Source organism: Neofelis nebulosa, chromosome 2 (assembly GCF_028018385.1).
Source record: "Neofelis nebulosa isolate mNeoNeb1 chromosome 2, mNeoNeb1.pri, whole genome shotgun sequence".
NCBI lineage: Eukaryota > Metazoa > Chordata > Mammalia > Carnivora > Felidae > Neofelis > Neofelis nebulosa.
The window spans coordinates 153,445,449-153,473,375 of NC_080783.1; the positions used below are offsets into that span (position 1 = coordinate 153,445,449).

The 27,927-nt window shown below is 33.9% G+C and overlaps 1 protein-coding gene and 1 long non-coding RNA gene across 36 annotated transcripts in view; one reads left to right on the top strand and one right to left on the bottom strand.

Annotated features, from left to right (window-relative positions):
* The window catches only part of ADGRL2 (adhesion G protein-coupled receptor L2), a 624,153-nt gene that overhangs the window by 54,592 nt on the left and 541,634 nt on the right, over nucleotides 1–27,927 (bottom strand). For all 35 annotated transcript variants that reach the window (XM_058716832.1, XM_058716841.1, XM_058716842.1 and 32 more), the window contains one exon: nucleotides 752–861. In XM_058716832.1, coding sequence (XP_058572815.1) covers nucleotides 752–861 — 110 coding nt within the window. The remainder of the gene's footprint in view (nucleotides 1–751; nucleotides 862–27,927) is intronic.
* Nucleotides 1–27,927, top strand: part of LOC131504495 (uncharacterized) — a 32,038-nt gene that overhangs the window by 3,751 nt on the left and 360 nt on the right. Inside the window, exons 2-4 of the long non-coding RNA XR_009258023.1 lie at nucleotides 2,053–2,202; nucleotides 21,491–21,572; nucleotides 26,753–26,782. This is a non-coding gene — a long non-coding RNA (uncharacterized LOC131504495). The remainder of the gene's footprint in view (nucleotides 1–2,052; nucleotides 2,203–21,490; nucleotides 21,573–26,752; nucleotides 26,783–27,927) is intronic.

Genomic DNA, 27,927 nt, shown 5'->3' on the forward strand with positions numbered 1-27,927 from the left:
AGGTAGTATACTGAAACTTTTAGTTGTCTAAAGTGCTTTTTTCTATTGAAAGTAAAGAATACAATTTATCAGTATGAATTCTGAAATTAGGAGGAGAACTACACAGAATTAGAGCATTAGCTAAAGACTACTTATGAAATTTCCAACTGAATTTTAAATGTCCCTCTACAGGATCTAATGGATGTTGTCAAATTAAAAATGGAAGTATAATCAAGGCTTTGTTATGTCTATTTTATTTCCTGTTAAGATTTCAACACAATCTGGTAAAGAAATGCTCCTATAAGGACAAGGGAACAAAACAGGAAAGCACTTGCCTCAGTTACTACAATGGTAGCTTTTACCAGGCACTAAAGTTACCACGACAGCAGGTAGCCATTCAAGTAGCTCACGATTAAAACCAAAGTCAATTCCTTCTTTAGAAAACTGTGAGCCAAACCAATTTGTCAGCAACTGGTATTGGGCAAAAGTACAGATTTCTATCTGCCCTACTGAATAGCTAATTCAAGTTTGTTTTCTGGAAAAACACTAGTCTTAAAAGCCAAACACTTAAGAACACAGACAGACACTTGGCCAGCATCACACTATGGCTTCCTTCCACACTTCATGAAGCTAATTGGAGGCCCGAGTCTGTTAGTGCTCTGCATGCATAATGGTTTTGTAGGCCATAAACATATGCTTCTTTCACATGTGTAGTCTTTCAGCATCAACGAGGAATGCTAGAGAAAGTGAAAACTACAAACTTCATACTTACTGTAAGGGACACATTCATACTGGACTTCAAGATATTTGTATGTTCCAGGACATGGATCAGGAAATACATCTGACCCAGTAACTACTATACACTGTGTTCTATTGTTGCACCTGGAAAACAAAACAAATCAAACTTGTGTAACATAATCACTGACTTGTTTGTTTTTAATAAAGAAATCTGATAGAGAACTGATCCACATTTTCTTTAAGCAACTAGTACCATAAAACAAACAAAAAATCAACTGATACTAGGTTGCTCCACATTATTTTAAATAAAGAGCTATAAAAATCCTGTTTTTCTTTTTGTTGTAATATTCTATATCATGGGCCACACTAAATTTTAACTCAAAGTAAAAAGGAAGCAACTAACAGTTCTCTATTATTCTATTACACATTTAATTGGAATTTTTAGCATATTCAACGTATACTAAAAAAAAACTTAACAGTACAGTTGTCATATTTAAAAATTAAAATAACAATTAAAAATGATACCATGAACAGAAACAGAGTCATAAATTGAATAGCTTGAAAGTAAGTTTTGAGAACGTATTGAAACAAAGAAGGAGACAGGTTTTTAAGTTTATTCTCTCAATCGGTTTTGTGATAAGTTTTGTATTCCAGGCACTTTCTACGTTCTTCCATACCAGATCCCAAGTTCACAGAGCACACCTTCCATGCTCTGGCTTGACATATGATAGGGCACATTTTAAGCAGTTAGCACAGTGCCTGGCACATACTGTGTCTAAGACTGTTGTGACTCTTGTTTTGTTCACAGACCACAATGTGCTCACACTAAATATGGCATCACCATGAACCTAGATTCTTCTAAATTAATGCTCTCTGAAATGAAACATGAAAGAGAATGGCACTAACATGATGTCTATCATGCCCTATTTATTACTATTGGAAGTATTCTCCTATTTCTGTGTTGTGAATTCATGGAGAGTATTAGGATTAAGGTAGAATTTCAGGCAAGATTATATTCATTTGAGTTCTATAAATTTCTCAAAATGTTCTTTTTATAAGCTTTATAAAGGCAGGAACTATTCCCCTTTATAATTTGACTTGATTACAACTCAACACAATGTAATGTTTGCATGGTTTTATTATATTTTCTGATAGTACCTAAATTAAGAAGGCCAAGCAAGCAGAACAAGAGCATTATAACAAAATTTATTCAACAATTTGAATACCAGATAGTCTACAGTGCATAAAATAACCGGACTATAAAATGGCAAGTAAAGAATGAAAAAGCGGCTCAGTTGTTTTGTTTGTTTGTTTGTTTGTTTGTTTGTTTGTTAGCACGACAACTAACTAAAGGACAGCAGAAGGAGAACTGCATTAAAAGGGATAGGTATGTTAAGTCAGGCACCTTGGAGCCATCTCAACTCAAACCAGGTGGATTCATCCTGAAGAGCAGCAAGACCTGAAAACTTCTACAGGACCAAACAGGTACATTTATAGGTCAAGGTATATACAATAAACTTCAAACAAAAGTCTTAAATATTACATAAACTGTAATATTACTTGTACAGATACAAATGATAACTTTTACCACAATTAATCTAGAATGCTGTATGCCATATATTTTTAAAAATATCCCATATAAAATAATTTTCAAAAGCGTGGACAATGTAAATGGTGCAGTGTCACATTCTTAGGCAACATCATGTTTTACTCTTGTTATCTGTATTTCTCTTCAATTGGTTCAATCATTTGAAGAAACGTGCCAATGATTCTCCACTTAATGTAAATGAATTATTTTAACATGAATCACAGAACCAATTATATATCTTAAAATTTTAAACAGCAGATGAATTTAAGATTCCTCAATAGATCAGTATCTAATAGTTCAACTAATGGTTCATTTTCCTCTTTCTTAGATTTTACAACAATGAAGTTCACCACTTTGTTCAAGTTTCTTGATCTTCCAGGATCAAGAGACTCAACCACTACCTGTCCTTATCAAAAACTAAAGTGCTTTTATTTCCTTCCTTATATTTATTCATACCTGCAAGGATCCTCCCTTTATCTCATTCCCACACCTTTAAGAAACAAACAAATCCAAACCCCTATGAGTTAGACTTCTCTTTTCTATATTCCCTTGGTATACATTTTATAGCCATCAACAAAATCCTGCCATGTTTTTGGGTAAACATGGTTAAAGTAAGGGGACTGTACTCAAGGATGAAATGGACCAAGAGTGTGAAGGGTTTTGGACCAAGTTCGTGAAGGAGGATATAGCTCAAAGGGTTTGGGAATTTATCTCATTTTTCGAAAATAAAGATAACATTGATAATTATCCATTTTTCCCCAGATGATCAGATAAGTATGACTGCAATATGAAACCAAAAACATCTTTATTTCATATTTTTCAATGTCACAGGATGTTTGCAAGAAGTATATAAAGGACAAGTATTTCTGCTTCCATTACATTTTGTTTAAAAGAGACCAACACCATACAATGAAAAATAATTGCTCATATTTACTTTTTCAGATCTTTTTGTGCATTAGTTACCTGACCACAGCTATAAGTTCAAATTAATGTCAAAAGCAATTACCATAATTTATATCAACCACATTTTAATTTCTTTTAATAATCACATTGTACAAAAACACTTACTTTAAGACAGAAAAAAGTGTTATAGAGCTATATTTGTAAGTAAAATTGAAGGTAAGGAGGCTTAATGGAGTTCTTGCAAATAAAATTATATACATTTATAAAATTCATAGTTTCCCATGATGTCAAAAATGTTTATTTTATACGTCAGGAGTACTAGAAATTAATCTTGAGAAAAAGTGAAATTTAGGGGCTAAAACAGTAAAGTGTTAGCAAGAAGAGGAACACAACTGTAAGAAGTATAAAACTATCAGATTTGCATACCGGTATCTTGCCTCATGGCAAAAAAAAAAAAAATACTGAAGCTTTCAGAGGACCAAATGATGGAAATAAAATACCACTATGTACATTCATTTGTGAATGAAGCGAGAGCCTTAAGTTTCCAAATTCAGTAAGTTTGGGGACACAAGAGGAAAGAAAATTCCAATGTGAGCTGTTAGGACTCAGAAAAATCTGAAAACTCCTTAACCAGTATATTGTTAGTAAGATTGTAAAACTGTAAACTGCTATCATTTAAGAAGATAGGGAAAGAGAAAGCAATTAGCCACAGAAGCAAAGTAAATTCCCACCAACTGCTCTGCTTCAAGTTTTCATTCTAATGAAAATGAAAAGGTACAACTAAGCCAAGAAAAGAAAGGCATTCAGTTGCTTGTATTCTCAGTCCTGGGCATAGTCCCTGCATCATGTTCTCCTTCTTCCCCTACGGAAGAAGACTTATTGGTAAAGGTATGGCTGTATTAACCATCACGTTATCAGCACATTTTGGTAATACTGTGTGGATTCATTATGTTAAAAATCTACACTTTTCTTACATGTGAAGCGTAAAAATTAAGTATGAATGAGAATAAGGCAGAAGAATAAAGTTTTTTTAAAAAAATAGGTGGATTTTTAGTTACGACTGGAAGTAAATACAATTACTGTCATAAAAAATTAATGCTACATATATTTTAAACACTTCAGATTTAATAACTGATCTTATTTTACTTTATTTTATTTTGTATTTGTAAAGATGCACAGATGAATTAAAAGAGTCAAAGCACTGACTTTCAAAATATGGTCCTTAGACCAGGAGCACCAGCATCAACTGGGAACTTGTTAGAAAAACACGCTCTGGTCCCACCCAAGATCAACAGACTAGGAAACTCCAGAGGCAAATAACTAACCAGCACTCTGTTTTTTAACTAGATCTGCAAATGATTCTGACATATGAGAACCACTGTGTTAAGACAAGTCAGACTTTGAATAAATATATTTGGAAACTCATGCTTTTTGCTCTATAAATCTTATTAAGTTACAAATGAAACAAAGTCATTAAGCTATGAGTATAATTTAAGCAGCAAGTTCTTAATAGAGTTTACAGTGCTAACATGTCTTCTTTTCTTGCTAATTTTAATCAAAAGAATCAAGGGTTTTAGCAGCTGCAATTTTGAGCAAGCAGACTAGTTATTTATCCATAAATTCCTAACATGGAGGGTCTATATTAGTATAATTTCTAAGTACATGTATACATGACCTGTACACCCATTTTTAACAACTAAAGGCAAGTATAATCTTTTCCTAATATTTGCTAGCCAATGAAAATTTCTAACACTAAATAAATCTGGAAATAAAATTTTTGACAATCTATGAAAAGACACTATGTTTCCTGGAAGGATGTCATGAAGAATGACAACAACAAAAAGATCCACTGTAATCACTGTAAATTTTTCTATATATAACCTTCGACTTCTTTCTCAAAATAAATTTTAATACGTGGCTAAACTACAGGAAGACAATATATCATTTTTAGAACTAAAGGGGCATAAAGGCAGCCCTTGCAAATAATAACACCACAGAGTAAATAAATGTAGAGGTACAGAATAAGCACTCTGTCTCAAATTCTAAGCATTTAGTCATTTTTAATATTCTAAGCACACTTCCGAAAATTTCCAGAAGTTGGCATGTATAGATAAAAAGCTAATTTCACTGATGTGAAAAACATCAGTGTTTTAAAACCTCTATCAAAATTTTCACCTATATATTATTTCTACACATTATTTTAGATTGCAACTTTCTATCATATTGAATATTTTTTCCTCTAATTTTCTTACAAATGTAAAAAGCAAAGTACAACATTCATCCTGAGAATCCCATGTTAACTAAAATAAATCCAGTAATAAATGCTTTGTAACATTATCAAATTCAAACACCAGAATAAAAGTATTTTCTTACATTAATATTCATAAAACTTATATTTTAATCATAAATTCATCATCTACCATGAAGAAAATCCTAAATCCTACTTTATAGGTCGTAAAGCTGCTTTTAATGGAGCAAAAACCCTGAATTTTAAAAATCAGTTTAAAATTCATTCCTGCAAGTCTTTCTACTCTAAATGAAAAAAATTCTATTTGGGAATGAAGTCATTTGTACATCTCAAAATCTTAACAAAATGAACCCGCATAATTTTGGAGATTAATGCTTTATTAGTTTGCTTCTCATGCATAAAAGTATGTGGATAGATTTGTTTTTTTAAAATTTAGAGTGTAACATTTAAAGTCAGTGATATTCTTCAGGTTTGTGCATTATAAGTAAGAGAAAAATATAAAGTATCTAATGAATCTCTTAACCATTACAATTAGCAGATGGTAAAAGTTAAAGTATTAAAACTGTATATTTTACCTTCCAGATGTAATCAATATTCTCAGATTTCAATATTAACTTTCAAAGCATCCATAATCATTTTTTTTTAATTTTTTTTCAACGTTTTTTATTTATTTTTGGGACAGAGAGAGACAGAGCATGAACGGGAGAGGGGCAGAGAGAGAGGGAGACACAGAATCGGAAACAGGCTCCAGGCTCCAAGCCATCAGCCCAGAGCCTGACGCGGGGCTCGAACTCACGGACCGCGAGATCGTGACCTGGCTGAAGTCGGACGCTTAACCGACTGCGCCACCCAGGCGCCCCCACAATCATTTTTAAAATTAGGATAAACGTTGCCAACAAAAAGGTGTAGTTGATGAAAAGGCATTTTATAAATGTGTATTATCATTAATTTACATACTACTACATGGAAATTACCTTAGAAACTGTCATGCCCAAATTAGCAGTACTTTGAAGAAACATTATCTTTTTTATTTTGGGGACAATAGTGAGTCATCACTAATGAAATATTAATAATGCAAACAAACTATTAATATGTTGCTTTTCCTTAATCTTTTAAAACTGAATGGAAGAGGGCTCAATGCACACATTACTTATAGTCTGGGAATAAAGTATAAAAAACAACAATATAGCATATCATTTGACTCTGTTCAGAAGCGGAGTCATTTGCTATTTGGGAAGATTAGTGTTTAGAAGCAGAGGCTTTAGAATCAGAAAAAACCCTGCAATTTAAGTTACAGTTTGTCTGCTTACTTAAACTATGAGTCTGTAAGCAATGTATTAAACCTTTGAGCCTTCTTTAGAAGTTTGTTTTTAAGGATAGATAAGATAATGCAGGCAAACTCTCTGCACAATGCCTCAACAAATATGAATTACTAACAACAATAAATACATCAATAATAAGTACACTCCTTTCTATAAGATGGACACAGATTTGCAAACCTTAAAGGGGCAGAATATCTTTTACTGCTCCAGAGTAGTTCCTACACTACACAAATGATTTCCTGTGTACAGCTTTAAAAGCAGGCCCACTATTCATACAAATTTGTTTCCTTTCCAACTCTAATCTTGAATTGTACAATGCCCAACAAATTGCTTTTACTCTTCTTTTGATTATCTTATGCTCATTATTACACTTTACCAAGTGCAAAGTATGGAGATGAGATTCCATGTGTAATCTATTGTGAGAGGTGTTTTAATCAATAGCCTTGTTCTGCTGATTAAGCAGGGGCTTCTGTTTTGGCAAGATAACATTAGTTTCTCCCGTCATGCTCCAAAAACCATTGGGAATCTTCAGCAGATCATTAGATATGCTACAATAAAGCTTTGGTACATTCTCTTTTCTTCCTTAAATTACTTCTTCACTGTCCCATCATTCCCTGTCTCGATGGCACTGCATTATTATTGCATCTCCCCCGAAACTTGCACTAGAGCTATGTCTCCAGGCCATAGGATGCCATTTTCAATTGAAGCTTCTGCTTGAAAATATAAATTAAGAAAATTTCATTATCTCCTGCCAGGGGCCATTATTCACCACAGTTCTAAGGAAGATTAAAAATGCAAAATCTACCGACTTGAACAAATACTCCAACATGCCACAGAAAAGCTCAGTATATCATGACAGAAACTAAAAATTAATGTTTGCTGAAATTTGGAGTCATCCTCTAGAATCAGTCCAATTCTTTATTGAGCCTATAGGTTCAGGGAAGATTGCTTCAACAATTTCAGTCTCTTCGTGGCATCTGTTACGTTTTAAATTCAATTAGAAAATACTAGCAATAACAGCTCTGTTTCCTCATGAGCAATCTTCTATCTTAGTTAAAACCGCTCACTTTTTGGAGACAAAATAAATGCTTTCAAGGTACCGGGGCATCATGTGATGACACTCCCTTCCAAAATGCCATGTATAAGCAGAACATTCACTAGAGCACACTGGAAGGGTTTAAACCACATCCACATGGAAGATTATTTCTTTTAAATGAATACAACACCTACAGTTGAAGTACTGCGACTAAATCCATTCTCTCATTAAAAAACAGAGTCTCAATTACTAAAAGAAACCCATTATCTTATGTCTGTAAGTAAACTTTATTTTACTCAAATACACAAGAGTAAAAAAATCTAGAAATGTTACTATGTTTCTACAAAGGGCAAAAAATAAAAAGAAACAAAATAAAAAGGACACTATCAGCCTATACATTTTCTCTGGAGGTGATTATACGCCTGGCACTTAATAGAAATTCAGTAATTGTTTTTGAATGAATGAAATGATGAATGGTTAGCCTGGCTATTTCTGCCTGTAAATAAACACAGTTAGTAGAAAATAAATACCACACATCCAGTTTTGCTTCAATCAGCTGAAACTGATTCTCAGAGAATTCTGTCAATTTGGACATAATTTTGTTTCATGAAGGCCAATAATACAGCACTTAGGAGATAGACTAAAGGCAGAGGAAGAAAGTACCCTTAGAAGCTTCCAAATCACTTCATGCACTAACAATTCCAAAAGACTAAGGAACGTATAGTACTATAGGCACTAGAACCCCTCTGACCTTTTGAGTCTACATTTAGAATAAATTTTTATGCACATAATATGAACAGGTAAGTTCCAATGCAAACAGATTTACTCAAGAAAACTGACGGGATAAAAAAGGAGTTATGTTCCAAGATACAAGGTGACAATCATTTTCACAAATCAAAGAGGGAAACCAAGTTGAATGTTACATCAAACCTCTTATTTTATTATTGTATGCAATGCTCTTTTAGCAGCTAAACTTCTATTATGTAGAGCTAAGGAAAGTGGGCTCGCTCTCTTTAAATATTTATTAATGATGATTTGTGAGCCTAACTAATTGCTAGGTAAACATAACATTAGGAAGCCAAATGGTGTGTAATTATTATGGTAAAAGAAGAGGTGTTCTTTGGTAATGTTCCCATTTGTCACATAACTATGTTCTCATAATTTATTTAATAATTTGTGTATTCTAGAAGATTTCTACCCATCACGGTATTTAATTCTTTAAGCATGTTAAAATATTATACTTGAAGCATTACAGAATATGTCTTGTTAGAACTATTTTAAAGTCACTGAGGTAAAGCTAAATTATAGAAATAAAGTTACTACTAGAACCTCTAGGAAAATATGCTTGAGTATTAATAGTACATGCATGGATACATAATTTGGAAGAAAAAATTTCTATTCCATTTAGTTTCCTATATGCTGGTGTTCTCAAAATTTTTCAAAACATTCCTGATTTCAAAAAACAACAACAGCAACAAAACTGCCCCTCTTACTAAACCTTTGCAACTGTATTTGAAAGAAAAAGGTATAGAAAAAGCCAATTTATTAATTGGATAACCAGAAGCAAAAATACAAAATATCTTTCTGTAGTACCAATATATAAACATAAACTTACTTGACTAAAAAAGTGTACAGTGTGTAACATAAATAGACAAATAACAGGTAACCCACAGCAAGTCAACAAAAGCTTTGGCAGTAAAGTCCTGTCTAAGCCCATGTCCAGAATATCGTCATTCCGTTTTTGAGTACAATAAAAACAGGAATAAAATAAAAGTGACACCTTCCACAATCACTTTGTGTCTGAATAAAATACTGTATCAGGAATTATAACCAGAAAGTTTGCATATGTTAATATTTATAGTTAAACTTGCATCTTAGAAACTTAAAAATAATCCTCAAAAATTCCACATTAATTACAAAAATAAGCATTTGAAATGGCAGTGCGGACTTGCTAAAAACAACTTACTGTTTTAGAAACCTCTGAAATTCCTTGCAGTTTTTACTGGACCTTGGGGTCAGTTTAATGCAAATTAGGCTTGACTCACTCAGAGCCTTATTAATCCAGTGCAAAATCTCTTGTTTGCAGAAATGCACATTCAACATAAATGTGCTTGCTTTTATTAGCAAAATAAGAAGTATTTATTTACAAAGCATGCCACTGAGACTACGTTTCATTCACAGGGTCATCAGGTCTAACTACTTAATGAAAGGAATAAGATAATTTAAGTGGGGATAAAAACTATCAAATTTTGAAATACTTAAAAAATATCGCTTCTATGTCCAAATTTTCAAGACTACTGCTTTAAATAATTCAAAAATTTATTATGACCTGTATCAATTAAAAGCAATTATTTATAAAAATGTTAACCTACTACAGTTTGCACTTGCAGAAACTATCACATTTTTAACAAGGGAAATGGGAAATCGCTATGGGATGCCCTAGTTAGATTAAATTAGCAAGAAACTTGTTACCAGACCATATAAAAGACATAGCGTAATAAGACATGACCTTGCAGAGCCTTGGAGCCAATCTGTGATGTTCTTCCTTCCTATAACCCTTGCTAATTATCTGCAAAGTTGCAGACCCTTTTGTCGTGGGTTATTTTTCTTCAAATTGTGAGGGGATTTTTGGTTTCTAAATATTTAATTAGTCTTGTTATGATATGAGAATTGTTGTACATGGCAAGCATTTCGATTTTCATACTCTATTCCTTCTAATTATCCTCAGATTTAGATTGGTCATCCCAAATCTTTTCCTTTTGTAATTATTTACTTCTTAAAGATCATTCTGTGAAGAAATATTTCCACTCTTATGGCTCTTCTTTTTCATAAATGGCTTTTCTAGTCCGTTAATTACCCGCTCAGAGGATTAGAGTTTGAGATAATGCAAAAGAACCTGCAACTAAAAGGAGTTTTAGAGGACAACAGTGAGCAAACTAGATTTTTGTCATCGCTATTTTAAATTCACCTTAAAGATTACTCCCTTGGTTTGGATAGGATTTTGATAAACAAGAAAATTATGCCATAAATACATTTTTTGTTTCCCAAGATGTTTGATGGGGCATCATTTGGTCAGTATTATAAATCTCTACATATAAAACAAACACGTATCTGGTCTAATTGACAATTCATATAATTTCTGCTTTTACAGACCTCACTTTGATTACAGCACAGCAACAAATGTTCGCAGAACTCCTATACCAATTAAACTGCAAGCAAAGAAATAAAATATTAAGACTCTGATAGCGTGGCTTTAAAAAAATTTCCATCTATGCAAATCTTAAGACTAAACATAACTTTTGCTAAAGCATTTAACTGACTCAGGAAAAGTTTTGTCATTTCTTAATGAAAATGACTACATTCTATATAAGTGCCTTGATTTTTTTTTAATCAAGAGGCAAGAAAACACTTCTATTCTTTACCTGAAGTGAATTCTTTTGGCATAAAATATTTTACATATTTTACTACTATGATTTCCTCATCAAAAATTTTCAGCTAAATCCACTTTTCTTAGATTACTTTTATTTTAAAGTAATCGATTTTACTCATGCAACTTATGAAATATTTTGGTAGTAAAATATGTGACATAGCTTTTAAACAAATGTATAGGCATGCCTTGTGTAAAAAGAGACACAAAAGAATGAGTAGTTATCTTAATAATACAAATTGAATAAATTAATGTTGGAGCAGAGAAGATATATAGAGTTAATATTTCTCCAAAAGGTCAACAAAGGGAAAACACTGTCATTCTGAAAACAAAGTGCTACATAATTGTTCTAAAAGGTATGGATGTTTTTATTATCTAGTTTTAATGTTGCATCCCATAAAAACCATTATCTGTGTTTTCCTTATGTTGTTCTTGCTCATCTAGAAAGATGCACCAGAACAGACTTCTCACAGAAATTACTATGTATATATCTTGAACTATTTCTTAATATGAAGCACCATATGAAGGACCTTAAGTCTCTGAGGCAGAACATTTTTAGAGCTGAGGACACTAGGCTACTAGCGTTGAACTGCTGTTTTCCATCTCACAGCGGTGCTCTCTATACAAGTCTAAGAGTAGCAACTTGTTGTCCTGTACTTAAGTGTGAGGGAGGCAAACACATTTGCAGGAAGCATCAGGTAAGGAGGAGGTACAGAGAAGGCCAACACATAAACTATGCTGGCCAAACAGTATAATATTCTTTCTTCCCTGATTATCCAAACCGGAAGTGATCTTTGTCTCCTTTCCCTATGGCAGGAATGGTCTATATAACTAATATTCTACTTTGTGTCATCTCTTGTATAATTCACATTTTAGTTTTTATTTAACTTGGTAAGTATGTTCCATGTTTAGAATTAAGTGATAAACTCGTTATGTTTTGTTTACATTCTTTTGCAGACAACCCCTAAGAGTGCCGGGCACTTATTTGTATCAGGTCTTATTTCTAGGACACTAGTCTTCCCTCTCCAGTTAGATGTTGTTAAGTTTCTTTTAAATCCACCAGAATGCCCAGTCTTGTTTACAGCAACAAGTACTCACTCAATAAATACTTTCTAAATTAGAATTCTCACTCTTCTATTTTTTTATTCAGGTTTTTTTTTCCTTTTAATCAAAGGGACAACTCAAAATGTCCTGTTGATACATACTAGTTGTCATTTCTTTAATAAAAACTGTGGAAATTTTGTACAGATGTTTACCTAACTGTTCTGAAAGAGATGAAAAACAATAAAGGCAAAAAGCTGGAACCACAGACTCATGGGATACTCTTAGCAGTAGAGCAGGTGTGGAAGGCTAAAAACAATCCTTAATACCTATAATCTGAATATAAATAACTGAATTCATTAGAGACTCTATAAAGAGGTGGATACTTTGTGGTTCATACACTCTCAAAATTAATGGAGTCTCACCTGACTGATAAATAATATGGCAAATTTCACTGGCTTACTTACGATAAATCAGAACTAATCTTTAATCATGACAAAATATTCATAATCTAATCCTTTTATCAAATTGACTATCACTGCAGGAGTCTCATGTGTTTGCACAATTAAAAACCCCGTGTTAGCTGTATATAATAAGGCATTACATTCGATGCAAATCCTTTTCTATTGAAATAAGTGCCAAGCTGACAGCAGGAAGTAGCTGATAAGAAAGCAACAAGGCATTGCTCTTGGCATTCTTGATAACTGAACACCTACCTACTCATAAGCATTCAGTATTCAGCATATTAACCCAAAGTGCTCTTTTTCTAAAAAAGCACAGATCAAGGGAAGTGTCCTCTTACTGCAATTCAGTCTCAAGGGCAAGAAATTATCTATAAATAGATAGATGACAGATAAAGAGAGATAGAGAAATAAATAAATAGGAAGGAAGGAAGGGAGGCAGGGAGGGAGGGAGGAAGGACACGATAATTTAATATCCACCTGTGATTCTGGCACTAGAAACAGCAATATAAGACATCATATGCTATTACATTCTAGGTGTAGAAATACCTACAATTTTGAAAGCATAGTAATACCCTAAATAAACCAGACCAAATAATATCTATGCAAAAGAAAATGAAGAAGTGGGTGTGAAATTGTGTATTACAGTTCTCTGCTATAAAAAAATGAAGTCGTCGTTTCAGAATTAATACAAAGGACCTGAAGCCCTAGTGTCATTTGCCATATTCACATTACAGGGTTAAAAATGTATTTTTTAAATACATGGTATAGAACTATTCCATATTTTGAGAAACATAAAGAACACAATCTTTGAAAGATCCTTTCTTCCTTAGCCTAAGTACAAGGGGAGAATTAAGAATGTCCAAAAGGAAGAAGCAAGCTGGTAAGATGCTTCAGAGTATAAAAGTTTGAGAGGGTGAGGTCAGAAGTTGAATAACTCCCTAAACAGAGCTACTCAGTATTCCCTCAACATATAGTGTATCTTCCCACCTCAGGATATTGCTCATCACTTTCCCTTCTCCATCAGGTTTTGAAAGTTTATTGTGCTGAGAGATTTGGTATCATACTTATTTCTGTACACATCTCATCTTCTTCACCAGACTACATCTTTGAGGGGTTCACGCTCAGTTTAAGAATCCCCGAAATATGTGCAGTGCCTAATGCTGTGTCTTAGTCTAAAATTTATTAATTCTATAAACATCAGTCTGTAGGCTTGCAAGTATATATTCTTACCGGTTGTTCATAAATACCTTTACAGTGTTCGGCACATTAGCTTGTACATCCTGCAGCTCAGTAATTATTTGGGAGCATAAATCAATGAATGAAAGATAAAATACAATTTTCAGAAGTCAAGCAGAGTTCCATACCCATAGGACAGAAACCAAATTAAAACGTTTCTGATTTACATGGTTTGTGTAAGTTTTTAAAAACTACAATGAAGGCAGGGCCTTCCATTCCATGTTATATTCCTAGCCGGAATTAGCTTCCTATCAGTAACTTGTCTGAAAGGCTCAGTTCGTTGTGACCTATGTTAGACTCAAGAGCTTTAAAATACCGCTAACACCATGTACAGGCTTGGGAGTACAGGGCTGTGTGTTGTGAAGCAGCAACGCCACTCCGCTGAAAGCTGACATGCAGTCTTGGGCCACAGATATAAACAGGGTAAGCATATTAAATAATGGATGCCTAGGAAAACATCTTTATCACTGCAGACGAAAGGCACAAGGTACACCTTATTACTTCATGCATATTAAGATCTATTAAGCTAATCTAAGTTTTTTACATGTCTTATAACAGTTAGATAAACAGGATATCTTAATTTAATAAACTGTATTTGAGGTTGCATAATTTACAGTGTTAGAATTATTTTTATTTGCAAAAAAGTATTCTAATCCTTAAAATACTACACTCAACGCATAACATTACATACTTTGTTAGGAATCACAATTTATTGAGTGTATTTGATATATCATCATTAAGAAAAGAAACACGAGAAGAGCTTTGCGACTGCTCTTATCTTTGGCCCTTCAACTTTCCATTTCAACAACCTCGTTAAGGTCAAAGTGTCATGAGAATGTCTGCCCACTTTTAAATCTCTACAGTCTGGGCAAGGCAAAATCTTTTGGGTTCAATCAGGAGTGCTTTCTTTTTGTATTCAGCTAAAAAGCGTAATAGCGCCACAAAGGTCGGCATATTACCTTTATTAAAGAAAAAGGATCACATGACAAAGATAAAATGCCACTTGTAGACCTGAATTGGGCAATTGGGGGGAGTGGTTAAAACTACTTTAATGTTTAGTTGCCAGATTCCTACAATGTATGTAACCAGTACCACTGACAGGACTTGTTGTTATATTTATCATCAGTATCTTTCTCAGGTTGAGTAACATGGGAAACAGAATTTGAGGCAGAGATCTCTGGGAGGCTCACAGCTCTTAGAACTATCAGGGAAGCGGGACTGGGGAGAAGTCTAATGCAGTTGCAACAAAGGCCCCTCAAATTCCTCAGGGAGGGAGCTCTGGAATTGGGAGGGCCCTTCGGAGCTGTGTCAAAATGAAGCAAAAGATGAGGAGGCAAAGCCTTTGTACTTTGGCATTCGGTGAGGGCTGCCTCTGGGGAGAAGGGTTTAAGATCCCTTCAGCCCGCGGTCCTGGGCGGGGACTCACAGAGAGCCCATCAGCAGGCAACAGCCTTGGCAGCTGAGGGAAAGAGTCCCCGATCCTGAATGGGGAATCCGAGGGCACACCACGACAGCCACTACAACACTGTACTTGTACAGAGTTTAATGAATTGTTTTCAAAAACAGTTCTTTTAACGTTACTTCTCATTTTCACAGATTTTATTGTATTGCATCTTCTTGTACACACTGACATGTCAATCCTGTTTACTAAGCGATATTCAAAGGGTTTCCTATAGAGCAATGAACCTTAACAGGCAGCTTTTAATTGGCCCACATAGGCAACCGCATTACTATTAATTCCACAGCTACGGCATAAAATAAAACCATTGCTTCTCAAACTCTAGAGCAATTAGACCTCTCGGCTATTTGGCTAACTCTGCTTCATGATACCCAATGCAGTTAATTATATTTTTTGATGTTAATAGTCTCTGTCAGTCTCAAGCATAGCTTCTCTTTGATGAATATTTAAATTGTATTTGAATAAAAAATAATCTTGGTTACATTTCATATTCAGTAATCATCACAGCTTAATAAAGGTCTACTCGTCAAGGGTGGAAATAAATGGCAATGCACATATAAAGGTCTCAAATCAACTTATCAGATAATGTATTTGTAATGACCATTATCTATCTTTCTAACATACCTGTTTATTTACATTTCCAAAGGGTAGAGTCTCATTCACCTAACAACCCACAAATAGATTTCAAAAGTTACTTAGAAACATTCTTTTAAATTATATACACAGAATCCCATGAATTAACAATGAGAACATCTTAGGACTGGGTCATAAGATAATTTAATGTATGAAAAAAAAATACCAAATTATAACATGTCCTAGAAAAATTGGCATACTTTCCCTTGCCTCCTCTTGATGCATTGTTTTGGAAAATTCCAAGAGTAGTAAGAAAAAAAAATGTTTGATTTACTAAAAGACTTTTTGATTACAGATCTTATGGACCTGAAATCTTTACTAAAGAAAAGTAACTTAAAAGTCATATTTTTCCTCCATAAGATTCTTGGCTGCGATAGGAGTCTGGGGTGAGGGTGCAGGAAACTTCCAAATATAGGGAGTGGGGAAAATGGAAAAAAAGTGTAAAAGCAAAGCCCATTAGTATAACTTCTTAAAAATTTGTTTAAACCTTACTCAACTTAAAATTCCCTTAGTTTAAGACTCATAAATATGGAGAACAAACTGAGGGTTGCTGGTGGGGTTGTGGGAGGGGGGGAGATGGGCTAAATGGGTAAGGGGCATTAAGGAATCTAGTCCTGAAATTATTGCTTCACTATATACTAACTAATTTGGATGTAAATTTTAAAATATAAAAAATAAAGTTAAATTACAAAAAAAAAAATGACTGAGTCATCAAGAAGTTACTTTTAGAACTTCAGATCTATCATTTGTAACATGTTTTGAGAATTAAATAAGATGTTTTGGAAAGTGCCTTAAAAAAAAATTCCCTTAGTTTAGGGGTGCCTGGGTGGCTCAGTCGGTTAAGCATCCGACTTCAGCTCAGGTCATGACCTCTCGGTCCATGAGTTCGAGCCCTGCATTGAGCTCTGTGCTGACAGCTCAGAGCCTGGAGCCTGCTTCAGATTCTGTGTCTCCCTCTCTCTGCCCTTCCCCAGCTCACACTCTGTCTCTCTCTCTCTCTCTCTCTCTCTCTCTCTCAAAAATAAATTAAAATTTAAAAAATTAAAAAAAAATTCCCTTAATTTAGCCTACATCATAACAGAAAGGTTTTAAACAAAGCATTTACTTAACATAAACTATCAGAATGTTTTTAAATCTTAAATCTTTTATTTAATGAATAAATTAATGTTTTGTTATCTATTTAATTAATGCCCCTTAATAAATTTACTTGTTAAATTTTTAATTTTTCACATTCTCATCCCAAATTCTAAATCCTTAGAATACAATGGAGACACAATGAAAAAAATAAAAATAAAAAAAGATACGATGAAATGTCCTGAAGTATATAGATCAACTTATGACTGTCGAGTAAAGGACTGACAATTTCTCAAACTCATCACATTATAAATAAAAATGGTAAGGGCAGATTAAAATTTTGTGAGGTCCAAAGCTTATAAAATTTAAAGGTACCACTTTAAGGGGAATAAAAACCAGAAAAATTTCAAGTGGAAAATAAGGTGCCAAAGTGAATAGTTATTTAGAAAAAAAGAAAAGAAATCACAATAAACAACACATTTGTAAAAGCCAACACAACAAAATCCAGAAAACTGAAATACCATTTTAATAAATTAATTGCCGGCATTCCTTCATATTTTGTTTAATATTTTTTCACCACAAATCCTACCATTGTCTCGCATATAACAATTTCATACTGTCACTTTCTATAGTTTTGGTTTTCCTCTAGAACAGCTACTCAAAATTTATTATTTACTACTGATGGTCACCATACACAAAGTACAGGCCTACAACGTCACAGATGCTCATGCCTGTTGAACTCCTACAGCCCGTGTCCCACAAACACAGGTATTCTGGTAAATTCTATTTTATAGGATACTCACTAAAAGAGGGGAACAGCATGTTGCTTTTATAATTGTAAGTACCACATCTGACTTGTTGTCTATATACTCCCTCCAGAATACAAGGGACAGAACTTCTGCTTTGATTCGTTATATATGAAAACCAAATCCCCCACTTACTGTTTTTTACACATTTAATGACTGAAAAGGTTTTCCACAGAGTAGCTTCTGGCTCCATTCATTTCAAACATTATTTTTCCTCCACTTGCCACATATTTCAGGTGCCACAGGACACATTCAAATTGTAATATGACATCTGGCCTTGCACATTTATGTCACAATCAGTAAGGCAATATAATGAATAATAGGAGCAATTCTAGAGGCCATTTCTTCACCAGAATAGCCAGCAATAACTAAACTGTACACGAGTGTCTGCAAACCACATAAAAATACACCACTAAACCCAAACTGAATTTATCACCACCAGAACCTGTACTTAACAGAATCCCACTAGCTCTTGGCTACTCCTAAGTGACCATAAATGAGGGGAAGTGTAACAGAGAAGTCAGAGAATGAAATCAAAACCTTAAGATTGTGTTTAAATATCATACTTCAGCCAACTTTACAAAAACATATGACCCTGTGAGCATACCGCTAGGGGTTCTAACAATGACTTGGAAGAGCTTGTGCAAGTGAAGGGCTCTGATGTTTAAGATTCATTAACTTCCTGGTGAATCCACTTTTAGACAGAGTAGTATTTTCACACATTACAGGTGAGTTCAATAACAATGATGGATCTCTGGTCTGTAAAACTGAACAGAAAGACCACTGCCATAATCTCAAGACAACCTACACAGAGTGACGATCACTTCAGATATTCTCTTTAAGGCAATGGGGAGTGTGCTTAGGTGAGTTCTAAAACTATGTTGGTGTTGGTTGCATATGACATTTGAACAACTACTGGGAGAACGGTGACATGCATTGGTTAAAGGATACACTTGATTGTTATGTGCAACAAATATCAAGATCACAGAATCACTCACTTTGTATTTCTTCCAAACCTGACTTTTCCTAGAAACATCAGAGATATTAGGTCTAAATCTAATTGTGGAATAGCAAACAGCATTACCAACTGTAACTAATTGCTTTATTTCAAGAAAATACATAGCAAAGTAAAAATAGGTCTTTAAGAACTGTAGGACAAATAAATATGTAATGCTATCAGAAACCTAATTAACCACAATAATTTTCTTAGGCAAAGTACAAAGTCGTGTATCGATACTGGTGTTTTTGTTACTGCTGCTCTTGCGAATTTGGTCTAGGTTCAGTTTCATTATGTGATATATAGAAAAATCAGCAACGCCACAATTAATGACAGCTTAGCTGTATTTTTGTCTTCATTTGATAAGTCAATAGAATATATTATAAGCGATACTGATTCACAACTGCTACCTGCTTTTGAGAGGCAAAGCAGGGCTCCTAAACTGTTAGTAAGAAAATAAAGTAAGGATTTGGACTATAACAGTGACTAAGGATTTTTTTTCCCTCTACCCAATAACACACAGGATTTTTTTTTTTTTTTTTACTGACCGAGAAATCTCAATAAAATAAAAAGGATTGTTAGGCTGGAAAATTATCAATTTCACTCAAAATTACATTTTGTTATTATTTATTACATAATAAAAATGCATTAAGTAATAAACAGTATATTTTCAGACACTAAAATTATTCCAAAGCTTCAACAAATACATTTAATTTCCTGGCAATAAACATGCTGATAAGACACTGCACTGCATACAAAAAGGAATTACAAATTCTTAAGTGAAGTTACAAATCATAATTTGTTCATTTTTTATAGTGGTAGAAAAAATGTGCAATATATTACATTTCACTAGCATTTGGCTATGAGCTTTCGGTGGGGAGTGGGGAGAGAAAGCCAAATACAGAGAAAACATAGTGACTATGTCTTGATTTGAAAATCTAATAAATTTCGTTTCTATTCTCTATAACTGTGATTAACTATTTTTATTTGTTCAAAATTTAAAAGGATGCTTGTAAGTTATATTTATACACAACACTAGTAGTATGCCATCAAGGAGCAGCTACATACTAAAAAGAAGTCACACTTAGGTACGAAACAAAACTCAAATGGGTATTTGAAACTAGTCTTATGTAAGCAGATACAGTGTGCTTTCAGTTATTTAACACTGATTATCTAGTACATTTAGGTAATATAAGTCTAAATTGGACTTTGTTTCTGTCAGTTAACACAATTAATGTTTAAGTTGACTTTGTAAATAGAAACCAGTATTATAGTGTGAAGCAGGGTATGTTCTAAGTGAGAAAAAACTACAAGGTAGATGACAATATATGTACTATTAAAATCACTGTAATCTCATCCGAAATAGCTTTCAAATAAGAAAGCTGGAGTAAATGATACTCAAGGTTATGAAAGGGATTATGAACAGAGTATTTACAATAATATTAAAATCTGTACGTCAAATCAATGTTTACATTTGCTTTTCTTTCTTCACCTCTCCACTTTGGTTTCAAAAATAAAGATAACTTCTAAAAATAAAAACCGGGGGTGCCTGGGTGGCTCATTTGGTTAAGAATCCCACTCTTGGTTTCGGCTCAGGTCATGATCTCATGGTCGTGAGTTCAAGTCCCAAGTCAGTCTGTCCCTCCCCTGCTCGTGCTCTCTCTCTGAAAATAAATAAATAAACTTAAAAAAATAATAAAAATAATAACTGAACCAAAATCACTAGAGTTGAAATGAGATAGGTTTTTCCTTTTAAAACTCTAACTTCTCTTTCCCTCATCCGCCCAGTATCTCTCCAAAATCAAAATCAAATTCAGACTTTTAAGGTATTATTCAAACCTCTTAATTCTTAGGAAACACTGAAGATCAGTAATGTTTTGTTCATAGGGAAAATCGTCCTAGCTTCCTTGACCAAAAGACATATTATAAAAGGTTAACAACCCACATATTAACCGTAAGTACCAGAGAAAACTGTTAATTCACACTTATTCTCTTAGTACTCATTATCTAGTAGAATTGTTTACTAATTTTCATTTTAAAAGGAGAAACAGAGAACCCTGTAGAGCAGAATCTTTGATGTGACACTGTTTCTTTCTTCTACATTTGATAACCAGGGTTGTAAGGGATATTTATGTTATTTGTCTTCTAAGCCATTTTACAATTTATTAGTCTTTCTTGCATAGTAAATGTGAATGTTTAATATGTTTCATGTTTATTACTGCCACTAGTCTCCTCTTCCTATAATGAATGCTTTGGTTTAAATGCCCATTGGTAAGTGACATGCAAAGTATGTGTCCAATTAGATATACCAATTAGAGCTTTAATGGTTATTTATTACTATACTCAGGTTCAAGAGTCTATACTAGTAACCTCCCAATCCTTGGCCAAAGAGAGGTGCTTGTGATTCCATTAGCTGTCTTAAAACAACTCGGCCAAAAGTGAAGAATTCGTGGAAATCCATCACCTAACAGAAAATAACTTAAGTACAATGCACACAGATGATGAGTTAGTAGCATCTGAGTTATTCATTTTTCCCCAGATACATTTCATCTTAATGGACAAAAGGCTGATAAATCTGACACCACAGATAGATAAAAGCACTTGGGATAAGCAGCATAAAGGTAAGAATATAGTTCTTCAGAAATGGCAGGCTTAAATTCTATGAGAATGAATAGGTTCAATGAATAAACAGACTAAGCAAAAGTATCCCTGACCAGTAAGTATTTACAATAATGCAAGAATAAAATACACGAACCCCCCAAAATTATAAAATTATAAATTATAAAATTAAAATTATAAATTATAAAATATCAAATTAGGTGAAAAAGCAGATTTGGCTAATTTTTTTTCTTCTAAAAAAGTGCCGTTAATAAGGATGGGATATGAATATCTTAGAAAAACAGGTTTTAAGTATATTGTTACCTGTAAAGAGAGATCAGGAGATAAAAAAAATAATTAAATAAACTCTTTCTATAAGAAAGCTCTGACTTGGATACAAAGCTTCTTTATGAAGACCGAATGATCAATATAAAAGTTGAGAGGGCGGTATGTCAAGGAGAGGATATCCACACTGAAATCTATAATCATGAAGTCTGCCAGAGGACACTAGCAGAATTGTGACTGCATTTTGGTGGATTTTCTTGGTAAATTCTGAGAAGCTTCCAATATTCATCAGTTGTCATAGGAAGGTTTTGTATGACTATGTGTATATATCTTTTAAATATTTTATACACAATATCTTATCAGTATAGTTGAAAATAACAGAAGTGGATTTTTAAAGTCTAGCTAGCAGAATTAATGGGATTAGTTATTAATTATTATTTAATAATAAATTTTCATGTCATGAAGATATTAATGAGATTCTAGGTATTAAACGAATTGAAGTTTCAGCCCTTATAGCAAATAATTCAACCTTTTAAAGTGAAAAAGGCATATCATGTTGCCACTTCTCAAGGATATTTTTTAAATCAGTGAGGAGAATATATGTGCTGTCGTGTAAACAAAATGTACTGAATGCAATGACAGTTGATTCCGGATGTAAAGAAACAGAGCCAAAATATGATGAGTCCCAAGTTCCTCAGCAGTCTAACAATGTTATTCAATAACTCTTTTAAACAATCACGTATGTCCCCACCACCCACCCCCAAAGAAAGTCTATGTGCCTTGACTAGTAGTAAGAATGAAAGGTGGAAAGGCAGAGGGAGAGATCCTCATGCTTACTCCTAACTAAGGCAGGCATGGTCCTTTCCATGGAGTCTTACTTCTAACGGCACGCTGTGAATACGCACTAAATTTCCAGACTCACTCTACATCTGCTGTAATGTAATGAGTCATGGAAAAGAAACTGTCACCACTTGAGCTGCTGTTGGGTTGACATGTTAAATAAAACGTGATTATGCTTGTAAAGAGTTGGGTGGGACACTGATAGGTTGACAAAAGAGAAATTCAAGGATGGAAAAGTAACTGAATGGGATGTAGGACAGGAACAAATTGATCTGGTTCCTATATATTTGAGCTTACTTCCATCATCCCAACCCTTGTTGGAAAAGATCTAGGCTCTGAAATAAGTTTTGTCACCTACTGACTTAGCTTAATTTAATGAAACTGTACCCAAGTTCTAGAAGCTAGATTTTTTTTCCTTTTAAGACATAAGTCCCTGAATAGTGTACTTACTTTATAAATCTAGGCTATGTATTTATTCATTGTTGGTTCTGTGACTAGGGAAATACTTAATTCTTCTGGTCTAGGCAAGACTGAATTCTATTTTCTTGATATCTATTCTGAAACTCTATCATGAAAAGCCTAAATGTTCTTTTATTTGGGCTATCTAGACAGAACAAAACCTTCAATATCAACAAGGAAAAAAGTGTACATCTTTTATACTTCACTATTACTTTACTATTACGACTGCTATTAACTTTACTATTGGCTTTATGAGACATTATCTTTCTGTGCCTGTCCTGGTTTCCTTGATGGCAACTTTACCTCTGTCCCTTATATTCAGGTGTTCTCTAGAGTTTTTGCATGCTCAAACTACATAATGTCTGTGAATGATATCACCTATTCACCAGCAAATTTAACTTTACATTAATGTTTGCTTCATCTATATGTTCATTCACCACTCTTGTGAGCACCAAATCTATATAAGCAATCGCTTGCTGAACCATTTATTTATAGGCAAACCCGTTCCCAAATAAACTGATATGAGTAGTATAACTACCAAAAATACACTGAATTTTATTTAATAACCGTGCACTCTTTTTCTCTCAAAATAAATAAACTTTAAAAAAAACCCAGGAACATAACATAGTTTTGCTATGAGGTTCTAGCCAGTTGCTATCTATATGTGGGCTAAAATTTTGGCCAGAAGCTTTAAAGGAACAAGCTAGTTCTCCACTTGTAGGACAGTCCTTTTTTGTCTTAGTCAATTTCAATACAAAAACAGCTTATTTTCGAGTCAATGGCAAAAATATACCTTTCCTACCATAGGGAAAACCTGAGGCATGTATTCTATCTTGAGAGGAATACATTATTACTTTTAGAACCTCTTTGTATTTATTGACAGAAGAACACTGGTGCATACCTGCTAGTATGAATTAACTCTGTAACTCATACTCTACATGTAAAACCTCACCTACCCATGCATGTTACCCTAACATTAAATATTGGGGGAGGGGAGTGGGAAGTACACATTTACTTTCAGATCTCTAAACCAAAGTGCTACAAAACTTAAGGGGATATTATAAAGCATAGCGAACGACAGCAATCTACCTTAATCAGAATGGTCAGGCTCTCAGAGAGAAGAACTTGAACAAAGGGATAGTCATAAATGACACTACAAGAGGATCTCAGATACAATTTAGCACATCACTTTAAGACACTAACTAGATTGTCCCTAAGTGCTGCAAAAACCCGACATTGTTAGCAAACTCTAATTTACTTATTCATCAAATACTTCAGAGTTGTAGTAAGGTTTTTTTTTGTTTGTTTGTTTCTTTTTTGCTTTAATGAAATCAAAGTGCTAAAACTATTGCACATTTTTTACTCTTTAAAAAATTTTTTTTAAGTTTATTTATTTATTTTGAGATGGGTGGGAGTAGGGGCAGAAAGAGAGGAGAGAGACAGAATCCCGAGCAGACTCTACACTGTCAGTGCAAAGCCCAGTGCGGGGCTCGAACCTACGAACAACGAAATCATGATCTGAGCCAATATCAAGAGTCAGATGCTTAACCTACTGAGCCACCGAGGCACCCCTTGCACATTTTTTTTAAGGAACCTCACTATATTATCTTCAAAGAGTGCTAAAAATACTCTCTCTAATGGTGATTATTTTATAGAGTATTAAAATCATTTTAGGGAAGAAGTTCTTTTCTCACTTTTTAGGGTGAGCCATTTGGTGTACTTATAAGACAAGTGTACTATCACTTTCTGACAGAGCCTTGGTTTCACACTTTTAAATGAACAGGAAATAGAAAATGAAGAATCAGTAACAATTATTAATACTTTACCACCACCACAGTCAGAATTACAAGTGTATTTATTTACTTGATTCTTAACTGTTGAAGTGATGACAGTAAGGAAAGGGGACAAACATATATTAATGGTATTGGTAATTGTGCTTATCTCCATCACAGTGTTTTAGAAATTCAATAGAAAACATCAAGTGCTTTTATTTGAGCTTTCAAAAGAGAAGTTTTTTCCTTAAAGCCAAAAAAATGCCTTTTCCTACATTATTGAATATCACATTTTCTGACAATTATAAATAGATAATTTGCCAAATTATTAGGAGTATGGTAAAAATAAATCTTACTTCATTTGTGAATACTGAAAATTATTTTTCAATTAAAAAAAAACAGGGATATACTTAAATAAAATGGGCTGCCTGTCTGGAGCATGAGACTCTGCTCTTGGGGCCAAGAGTTCAAACCCTACACTTACTTAAAAAATAAGATATTCAATAATTATTCATTAATAATTCAGCTGCAAAAATATTATCTACATATTTTCTTCCAGCTATTTTAAACTATGTACCAGTCAAATATGGCAGACTTCCTTAAAGGTTTATATTCTGACACTCATAGAATGGAACTCTTATAAGCTACCACTATGAAACTCATTTTAAGTCCTCTTAATATTGTCTTCATAGTCACTAAACTGTTCTTGTTTAAAAAAATTTTTTAATGTTTATTTTTGAGAGAGAGAGAGCAGGGGAAGGGCAGAGAGAGAGAGGGACAGAGAGAGCAGGGGAGGGACAGAAAGAGGGGGAGACACAGAATCTGAAGTAGGCTCCAGGCTCTGAGCTGTCAGCACAGAGCCCGAGGTGGGGCTTGAACTCAGGAGCCATGAGATCATGACCTGAGCTGAAGTCAGACGCTCAACCGACTGAGCCACTCAGGCGCCCCCAAAAGTGTTCTTGTTTAAATTGTCATTGTGCTGACTAAATAATTATAAGCTACCAGCATAATACAATTTAAAAATGGGGTTTCTACAGCTAGTTTTGGAATTAACACCTTATTTGCATTAAAACATCACAACTGGATATTTTGATAGCAAGGCTACAGAGAATAAGTCTATGCTTTCACTGAACTTAAATACCCCAAAACTCTGGTGCCTTTTAAAAGTATTATTGGGGCTCCTGGGTGGCTCAGTCAGTTAAGTGTCTGACTCTTGGTTTCAGCTCTATTATAACTTGCAGTTCGTGGGTTCAAGCCCACCATCAGCCCCATGCTGACAGTGTGGAGACTGGAATTCTCTCTCTCCCCCCTCTCTCTCTGTCCCTCCTCTGCTCACTCTATCAAAATAAGTAAATAAAAACTTAAAAGAATTATAAAAAATGCAGCCCTGGTTTTATAACATCATGAAACAATGAAAATAACTTGCTATATTATCTTGTACATTTCCTACAATAGGTAATTATATTTAATAGATATAAATGTGGTAAGACATAGATCTTGTTGGATACTGAATTATGTGTTTAAATGTATAAATCCACAAAGATAAGTGACCGCCAATGTATAATTCCTTAAGGCCAGCTTTTTCAGACCCTCTCTTTGTACCAACTCCACTGCTTTTTTGCCTGTCAATTTTGTAAAATCATGTAATTTTATGTAATAATTCTTTACTTCCCATTTCTCTCTGGCCTACTTCTAGATGTTCATCTAATATCATTAAATTAAACAGTTCAATAATATAAAGAATGGATAAACAGTCAATTATTAGTGGCTGCCTTTATTGTCTTTCTAGCATGGGCAGTTCCCAACTTTTGATACAGTATGTGTAAACTGTTGTGTTACAATTTTAGGGGAGTACAGAATCCATTCTTCCAAAGAAGGTAAGTTATGTTTTGATTCAAAATACTACATAATCCATAATGAAATTTGTTTTAAATTTAAAAAAACCTTTCTCAAATGCCATTTATGCAAATAAGATTTTGTGTTAAGTTTTTAATAACAACACTTTAAGAACTAAAAATAGAAACTTTTAAAAAAAGATTTTACGTATTTTTTTAAGTAATCTCTACACCCAATGTGGAGCTCAAAGTCACAGTCCTGAGATCAAGAGTCCCATGCTCTACTGACTGAGCCAGTCAGGCACCCCAAAAATAAAAAATATTTTGATGGAAATCTATCAAAAGTATTGTATATGTTCTCTGGTTTCTTAAAAAGCATCTTGATCAGCATTAACATTAAAGAAAAACTACTCATAATGTGCTATCAATAAAAAAATATGCTAATACATAGTCTCTGTGAAATCAGAGATTTTACAGCAATTTGTACCCATCTTACTATGGCATGGATTTTTTGTTAAATGGTTTTTTTCATTTTTTTCTTCATCATCTCTTACCACCCCTTGATATTTTCATTTTCCCTACACTGACCAGACCCCAGTCTAGAAAATTTGCTATTCTATCTACTTTAAGGTAGACTAATAAATAAGCCAGAAAACGAGACAGAATATTGAGTCCAGAGTGGGGAAAGAAGCAGGAGAAGAGGGTGAAAGCTTTGAATAGAAAGATGAAGGGTTTTCCTAGTAAACAAAACACAAAAGCAATAATGTATAATAAACTCTATGATACTTAAATGTTCCTTCAGAGAGTCTCTATGTTCCAAATAACTAGAATTGCTGGATACTATTGTACTAGTTTGGCCATAACTAACCACAATTTTAATATTTTATATGTAAGAGAATTTTTTTTTAAATTTTTTTTTTCAACGTTTTTTATTTATTTTTGGGACAGAGAGAGACAGAGCATGAACGGGGGAGGGGCAGAGAGAGAGGGAGACACAGAATCGGAAACAGGCTCCAGGCTCCGAGCCCTCAGCCCAGAGCCTGACGCGGGGCTCGAACTCACAGACCGCGAGATCTTGACCTGGCTGAAGTCGGACGCTTTAACCGACTGCGCCACCCAGGCACCCCATATGTAAGAGAATTTTAATTAAGATGCCAAGTGTAGCAAAAGTGAGGTAAAAAAAAAGA